Genomic DNA, 9,019 nt, shown 5'->3' with positions numbered 1-9,019 from the left:
GCAGAGAACTGATTTTTTAATACAGGGCAGGTTCCTGGGGAATCATAAAACTGGATAGGAAGCCGAAAAACCTGGGTCAGTCCCAGAAAAATCTGAACATTTATTATTGGAACTATTATAAATTACTAAACCTTATTTGACATCTTCAAATTCAGTCTAACTCACTGGTTTTCAAACCTGCCCTCAGACCTCCCTAACAGGCCACATTTTGAGAATATCGGAACTGGAGCACAGGTGAAATAATCAGCTAATTAGTAAACATGGCTATTTTACCTGCTCTTATCCAAGGTAATCCTGAAAACCTGGCCGGTTGGGGAGGCCTGAGTGTGGTCTAACCTAACAAAAACTGTGTCAATTTTAAAGCTACGGTAGCATATGCTTCTGCACTCACTAACCAACTCCATTACGGTCATAATTTAGCAATTTAAAGATGTCTAATGTTGACACTAAATTTACGTGAAGCCGACCGTTTATTATGTTTCTGTATTACCTCCACATTCTGATATATCCCGCGCCCCTGCAATCTTTTGGCTGTCTCGGTTCTCAGGACTTGGGCAAATTTCACAGGTTATTTGCCCTTCCTCATTTTGATACGTTCCACTTGGGCATAAAACACATTGCTCCTTTTCTCCGTCGTAGTATGTCCCAGCATGACAGCTAACTAAGGGATAAAGAAAGAGACTACAGCCATTAATCCAGGACATAATCCTAAAAAGATTTGCCATATTTAAGTCCAACACAACAGCAAACTAGTATATTGAAATTGCAATAAAGTGAAAGGTTTTGGTCAACTGTTTTTGTTTGTTTTTTAACAATTTAAAGGGATATGAAAGTCACAATAAAACTTACATGATTCAGATAGAGCATGTAATTTTAAGACACTTTTACATTCACTTCTATTTTCAAATGTGCTTTGTTCTCTTGGCATCTCTTGTTGAAAAAGAATACGCACATATCATACACTAGTGGGCTCTAGCTACTGATTGGTGCCTGCACACATTTGTCTTTTGTGATTGGCTAACTAGATGTGCTCAGCTAGCTGCCAGTATTGCAATGTTGTTCCTTCAGCAAAGGATAACAAGATCATTAAGAAAATTTGATAATATAAGTAAATTGGAAAGTGGTTTAAAATTGTACAGTATGTTCTATCCAAATCATGAAAGAAAATTTTGGGGCTTCCTGTCCCTTTAAGAAAGAAGAACAGGACTGAAAACTGTACAACTGTTCAATCTGATATGATGTTTATTTCACTGGAGAAAGACATGAAATGAACACAAAATGGAATTAACCGTTAAGCCCTTAAGGACCAGCGTCGTGCCCTGTACGAAGCTGCTGTCCTGGACCTCTCTCTGATGCTATCTCACTAAAAATAGCGAGATTGTGCTATTTCTGCATGCCCAATTATTATTTTATTATTCTTTATTTATAAAGCGCCAACAGATTCCACAGCGCTGTCCATGGGTACAAAGATAAAAGTACAGTACAATACTATATAAAAGACACCAGACAAAGTTTAACAAACAAATACAGGGGGAATTGAAGGCCCTGTTCCCGTGGGAAGTTACAATCTAGATGGGTAGGAGGGTGAGAAACAGGAGGTGGGGACTGCAAAGGTGAGAATGATATTAGTGTGGAGTTAGATGGGGCAGCAGTTAGGCAAGTGGAATTCATTTGTTACTGATTTGGAGATAGGTTTCCATGAAAAGAAAGGTCTTTAGGGAGTTTTTAAAGGAGGAAAGGTTAGGGGAGAGTCTGACAGCTCTAGTGCATTCCAGATGGTTGGTGCCACACAAGAGAAGTCCTGCAGCCTAGCAGGGGAGGAGGTGATGGTAGAAGATGCAAGGAGCAGGTCATTGTTTGATCTTAGGGGTGGGCTGTAGTATATATGTTGATGAGTGAGGACAGGTAGGGGGGGCTGTGTTGGTAAGGGCTTTGTAGGTCAGGATGAGAATTTTGAATTTAATTCTGCTGTGGATGGGGAGCCAGTGAAGGGACTCGCAGAGAGGTGCAGCAGATACAGAGCGTCAGGAGAGGTGGATTAGCCTAGCAGAGGCATTTAGGATGGATTGAAGAGGGGAGAGAGGGAGGCCAGTTAGTAGGTTATTGCAGTAGTCAAGTCGGGAGATTACCAGGGAGTGGATTAGCTGTTTAGCAGTTTCAGCACTCAGAAACGGACACATTTTTGGAGATATTGCGTAGGTGGTTGCAACAGTAGGAAGAGAGCAATTGGATGTGAGGTATGAAGGACAGATTGGAGTCAAGTGTAACTCCTAGGCAGCGGACTTAGGGTGATGGGAAGATAGTGGTGTCACCAACAGTGATTGAAAAGTTAGGAACCGGGGTAGAATTAGAGGGGGGATTAGAAGGAGTTCCGTCTTGGACATGTTGATTTTTAGGTGGTGAGAGGCCATCCAAGAAGAAATGCCAGATAAGCAGACACTGATGTGAGAAAGGACAGAAGGAGAGAGTAAAGGGGTGGATAGGTAGATCTGAGTATCATCAGCATAGAGGTGGTAGTTGAAGCCATAGCTACTGATAAGTTTACCCAGTGAGGATGTATAAATAGAGAAGAGTAGAGGACCCAGAACAGACCCTTGAGGTACTCCAACAGAGACAATGGAGAGGAGGAGTCGCCAGCAAAGGAGACAGAAAAGGATCCACTGTTATTAGAGAGATAACAGTGGATCCAGGAAAGGGCAGTGTCAGAGAGCCCAAGGGAGCTAAGAGTCCGTAGGAGAAGGGGATGGTCAACGGTGTCAAAAGCAGCAGACAGATCAAGTAAGATAAGTATTAAGTAGTGACGGGTTTTTTTAGCAGAAAGAAGATCATTAGTAACCTTGGTGAGGGCAGTCTCAGTTGAGTGTTGGGAACGGAAGCCAGATTGCAAGGGGTCAAGCGGTGAGTTGGAGGACAAGAAGTGGGTTAAGCGATCGAAGACTAGTTTTTCCAGGACTTTTGAAGCTAGCGGAAGCAGTGATATGGGGCGGTAGTTTGCAGGAGAATTGGGGTCGAGGGAGGGTTTTTTGAGGATGTGGGTGACCTTTGCATGTTTGAAGGAAGATGGGAATGAACCGGTAGTAAGGGATAGGTTGAATATGTGAGTAAGAGCAGGAGTGAGGGTAGAAGACAGAGAAGGTATTAGATGTGAAGGGGTAGGTTCAAGTGGGCAGGTAGTAAGGTGTGAGGAAGACGATAGGGAACTCACTTTATTCTCAGTGGTAGGGGGGAAGATGCTGAGAGTGGTGGAGGGGGTTGCCGGGGGCGGAGATGGAAGGTTGCAGTCTTGTGTTGGGATATTACTTTGGATGGTAAATGTTTTTTTGAAAAAGTAGTCTGCCAGGTCTTGAGCACTAAAGGCAGATGAAGGGGGTGGCACAGGTGGATAAAGGAGAGAGTTGAAAATGGAGAAGAGACTTTAGGGTTTGAGGAGTGAGTAGATATAAGAGAAGAGAAGTAGGTTTGCTTGGCTAAGTGAAGGGCAGAGGAGTAAAAATAAAGAATGAACTTATAGTGGAGGAAATCTGATTCAGAGCGGGATTTCCTCCAGGCACGTTCAGCAGCACGGGAGCATTTTTGCAGGTAGCGTGTTTGCTTAGAGTGCCTAAGTTGGAGCTGACGACGTGGGGTTTTGCGTATTTGGGGAGGAGCGAAAGTGTCCAGTGCAGAAGAGAGAGTATTGTAATAGTGGGTTGTAGCAAGGTCAGGGCAGGATATTGTGGAAGTGTGGGGGAGGTGTTTTTGAATAAGGTTGGAGAGTTGTAGAGGATCCACAGTGTGCAGATTTCTACAGGTGCGGGGGCGAGGGGGAGAAGTAGGTTTAGCCTGCATATTAAGCTTAAAGGTGAGCAGATGGTGGTCTGAGATGGGAAATTGGTGACCGGCGACGTCAGAGAGAGAGCAGAGGTAGGAGAATACTAGATCAATAGAGTGTCCGTTGCGGTGAGTAGGGAATAGGGTGGATTGTGAGAGACCAAAGGAGTTTGTGAGTGAGAGAAGCTTAGAGGCAACAGGGGCAGATGAGTTATCAATGGGGATGTTGACGTCCCCAAGGATTAGAGCAGGTGTATTTGTAGAGTGAAAGTGAGAACGCCAGGCAGCAAAGTTATCAAGGAATTGGGAGGTTGGTCCAGGGGGGCGATAGATAACTGCCACCCTGAGGGAGAGGGGGGAGAATAGTCGGATGCAGTGAACTTCAAAGGAGGAAAAGGAGAGAGATGGATGAGGCTGCAGGTGCTGAAAGGAGCAGGAGGGGGAGAGTAAGATTCCAACACAGCCACCATGTCTATCACCTGGCCTAGGTGTGTGGTTAAAGTGGAGACCACCGTGCGTGAGAGCAGCAATGGAAGCAGTGTCAGAAAATGATAACCAGGTTTCAGTAATTGCTAGAAGATTGAAGGTGTTAGAAACAAACAGGTCATGAATAGTTGTAAATTTGTTACAGACAGAGCGATCATTCCAAAGAGCACAAGAAAAGAGAGGGGATAGGCGCTGTGTGTTAATAGATTGTTAGGATTGCGTGACCTAGAGTTTTTGCAGTGTGGGAGTGAGAGTGTAAAAGTGTGGTGATTGCTGCAGGGCCAGGGTTAGGAGAGATGTCACTAGCAGCAAGCAGTAGTAGGAGTGACAGAAGGTGAGAGGGGGACTTGTAGGAGCGGGTATGAATAGACACAGGAGAGTTAGATGGGGAAGTATTTCTAAGGAGACAAAGTAGTTCATGAGAGGACAGCATAGGGGATGAGAGAAGGGAGGGTGAGATAAGGATAGTGTGGGGGTTATTGTTGCTACAGGGAAGTGCAGTAAGTTTTTAGGAAAAGGGCAGACAGAAATAGCAGAAAAGACATGGAAAGCATTGTGCAGGTGTATAGTTAGTAGGTTTTACCTTTTAGTGGGACTGCAGTTTGCAACTCCAGTTCTTAACTCGGCCACTTGTAACACCGGGCACTTAGAAGCACAGGGCACAAAGAGCCAAGGCTTCATAGAGCCAAGTGTTCCTCTGTTTGTAGCAGTCAGATTATACATTGTGATGATTTGATTCAAGGCAGCTGTGCACAGGCAGACTAGTTAGGAGACTGGAGTTACTTGCAAATTAGATTGGGGGGAGACAAATGGCTGGGAAGCACACAGATATTGTACAAAGGAACTGATAACAAATCTAAAAACAAAATCATAAATCCAGACAGCAGGAGAGATGCATACCAGTGTATTACAAGCAAATTAAAGGGACACGGAGGGGCAACCAGGCAGATAAAGAAAGCAGGAGACATGCATACCAGTGTATTACAAGCAAATTAAAGGGACACGGAGGGGCAACCTGGCAGATAAAGAAAGCAGGAGAGATGCATACCAGTGTATTACAAGCAAATTAAAGGGACACGGAGGGGCAACCTGGCAGATAAAGAAAGCAGGAGACATGCATACCAGTGTATTACAAGCAAATTAAAGGGACACGGAGGGGCAACCTGGCAGATAAAGGAAGCAGGAGAGATGCATACCAGTGTATTACAAGCAAATTAAAGAGACACGGAGGGGCAGCCAGGCAGATAAAGAAAGCAGGAGACATGCATACCAGTGTATTACAAGCAAATTAAAGGGACACGGAGGGGCAACCTGGCAGATAAAGGAAGCAGGAGAGATGCATACCAGTGTATTACAAGCAGGGCAGTGCAGAAATAGACGGGCAGAGTTACTGATGCAGAGAGGGACACTCTGTGGTGGTGTGGGAGGGTTGAGAGGGAGGTGGGTGGGCGGCCCATCGCTGCAGAGGGGCGGGTGGGGGGCAGTAGTGCGCTACGCTACAGAAACATTTCTGTTAGAGTATCAGTGAGTGGGAAGGAGGAAGAGGAGGCTTTTAAAGTGGAAGTGGATATTGATCTGGGAGAGAGTAGGGTAATGAGGGGGCAGCTACACTACAGAAAAATAAGTTTTTATTATTATTCTAAAAATAAAATTAAAACAAATTATAGATAACTGGGTACTGGCAGACAGCTGCAAGTACCTAAGATGGCGGGAATCAGTTAGCAGGGGGAGGGTTAGCAAGTTTTTTGGGAGGGATCAGGGAGGTGGGAAGGTAAGGGGGTAATTCTACACTAAGGAAAATAATAATAATATTAAAAAAAATAATAATAATAAAAAAGGTGTAAAACTGCATACTGGCAGACTGTCTGCCAGTACTTAAGATGGGGGTGACCAGTGGGGGGAGGGAAGAGAGCTATTTAAAGGGACAGTCTAGGCAAAAATAAACTTTCATGATTCAGATAGAGCATGCAATTTTAAACAATTTTCCAATTTACTTTTATCACCAATTTTGCTTTGTTCTCTTGGTATTCTTAGTTGAAAGCTTAATCTAGGAGGTTCATATGCTAATTTCTTAGACCTTGAAGGCCACCTCTTTTCAGAATGCATTTGAACAGTTTTTCACCACTAGACGGTGTTAGTTTACGTATTTTATATAGATAACACTGTGCTCGTGCACGTGAAGTTATCTGGGAGCAGGCAGTGATTGGCTAAACTGCAAGTCTGTCAAAAGAACTGAAATAAAGGGGCAGTTTGCAGAGGCTTAGATACAAGATAATCACAGAGGTTAAAAGTATATTATTATAACTGTGTTGGTTATGCAAAACTGGGGAATGGGTAATAAAGGGTTTATCTATCTTTTAAAACAATAAAAATTCTGGTGTAGACTGTCCCTTTAAGATGGATCAGGGAGGGATCAGGGGATGGGAAGGTGGGAGGCTAACCTCTACACTAAAGCTAAAATTAACCTTACAAGCAACCTAATTAACCCCTTCACTTCTGGGAATAATAAAAGTGTAGTGTGTATATATGTCTGCTATTTCTGAACAAAGGGGATCCCAGCGAAGCTTTTACAACCATTTGCACAAGCAGTATATATATAAATTGCACAAACAATTTATAAATAATTTCAGTGAGAAACCCAAACTTTGTGAAAAAGTTAACTTTTTTTTTTAACTGACATAGTGGAGCGTTTCTGTATAATGTGAATATTAGAGAACAAAAACTACTTTTGATAACTCTGTTGATGTACCGCAGCAATCCTGAAACTCTGGTCAAGATTCACTAAATTATTGGGTGCGAGTGGAGAAGGGTTGCACTTGCAGTCCTTGAATTCCCCTCTACTGTTGCTAAGGCCCTGATCCTATAAAGTTTTCTTAGTTGCTGAGATTCTATAAAGATGCTGCCAGCCCTTCTATGTCCCTGGCAAGACTCTATAAGATGCTGCCAGCCCTTCTATTTCCTTGTGAGAGTCTATAAGATGCTGCCAGCCCTTCTATTTCCTTGTGAGAGTCTATAAGATGCTGCCAGCCCTTCTATTTCCTTGTGAGAGTCTATAAGATGCTGCCAGCCCTTCTATTTCCCTTGTGAGGGTCTATAAGATGCTGCCAGCCCTTCTATTTCCTTGTGAGAGTCTATAAGATGCTGCCAGCCCTTCTATTTCCTTGTGAGAGTCCATAAGATGCTGCCAGCCCTTCTACTTCCTTGTGAGAGTCTATAAGATGCTGCCAGCCCTTCTATTTCCTTGTGAGAGTCCATAAGATGCTGCCAGCCCTTCTATTTCCTTGTGAGAGTCCATAAGATGCTGCCAGCCCTTCTATTTCCTTGTGAGAGTCCATAAGATGCTGCCAGCCCTTCTATTTCCTTGTGAGAGTCCATAAGATGCTGCCAGCCCTTCTATTTCCTTGTGAGAGTCCATAAGATGCTGCCAGCCCTTCTATTTCCTTGTGAGAGTCCATAAGATGCTGCCAGCCCTTCTATTTCCTTGTGAGAGTCCATAAGATGCTGCCAGCCCTTCTATTTCCTTGTGAGAGTCCATAAGATGCTGCCAGCCCTTCTATTTCCTTGTGAGAGTCCATAAGATACTGCCAGCCCTTCTATTTCCTTGTGAGAGTCCATAAGATGCTGCCAGCCCTTCTACTTCCTTGTGAGAGTCTATAAGATGCTGCCAGCCCTTCTATTTCCTTGTGAGAGTCTATAAGATGCTGCCAGCCCTTCTATTTCCTTGTGAGAGTCTATAAGATGCTGCCAGCCCTTCTATTTCCTTGTGAGAGTCTATAAGATGCTGCCAGCCCTTCTATTTCCTTGTGAGAGTCTATAAGATGCTGCCAGCCCTTCTATTTCCTTGTGAGAGTCTATAAGATGCTGCCAGCCCTTCTACTTCCCTGGTGCAATTATCTAAAGACACTTTTTACCTTGAAAACAGGGTGTCTCGCTAAGGGGCGTATACATTACTAAAGTGCACAAAAAAATTGTAAGCCCAACATTTTTCTATCGTGATTCAAACAGAACATGCAATTTTAAACAACTTTCGAATTTACTTCTATTAGCATCTTTTTTTGTTCTTTGGTATCTTTTGTTGAAAATCAGTGCTGTACGCTTAGGAGTGTATCCATTTCTGGAGCACTATATGGCAGCAGCTTTGTAAGAATGCTAATCATTTACAAGAACACTAGAGGGCAGCACTATTTCCTACCATGTAGTGCACCAGATGCCTACCTAAGTATCTCTTCAACACAGAATATCATGGGAACAAAGCAAATTTCATAATAGAAGTCAATTGGAAACTTTTATAAAACTGTATGCTGTGTCTGAATCACAAAAGAAAATGTTTGGGTCTCATATCCATTTAAGGTCGTTGCATCAAAATTCAAAATTGATCACCAAAATTGTATTTTATAAAAAATGTTAAATTCCACAGGTATAAACCATATGAACTATGCACAGCACACTGCATGTGCAAAAATAAAAAAGGCAAAATACAAAGTGTTATTGGGTTTTATTTTCAATAAATGGGCTGCACATGGGCGTTTACAACATTTTCTCTCAAATCCCAGCATAATTCTATAAACAATTTCGCCTTACAGTTCTCACTGTCAAAACATAAATTATTCTGAGAGGAAAACCTATGCATATGAAACTTACAGTGAATTTAATGTACAGTGCACTAAAAACAGTGTCATTTGATTTGTATTAAGTGCAATATTCGTGTTTTAAAACACTCAGG

General features: G+C 42.9%; 1 protein-coding gene across 1 annotated transcript in view; it reads right to left on the bottom strand.

The window, feature by feature from the left end:
- SCUBE2 (signal peptide, CUB domain and EGF like domain containing 2) overlaps nt 1-9,019 on the bottom strand; it is a 246,157-nt gene that overhangs the window by 52,654 nt on the left and 184,484 nt on the right. The window contains exon 17 of the mRNA XM_053720602.1: nt 491-661. Within this exon, the coding sequence (XP_053576577.1) occupies nt 491-661 (171 nt within the window). The remainder of the gene's footprint in view (nt 1-490; nt 662-9,019) is intronic.

The sequence above is a fragment of the Bombina bombina genome, chromosome 7 (assembly GCF_027579735.1).
Source record: "Bombina bombina isolate aBomBom1 chromosome 7, aBomBom1.pri, whole genome shotgun sequence".
In the NCBI taxonomy this organism is placed as follows: domain Eukaryota; kingdom Metazoa; phylum Chordata; class Amphibia; order Anura; family Bombinatoridae; genus Bombina; species Bombina bombina.
This window is presented reverse-complemented; position numbering and strand designations above follow the sequence as displayed.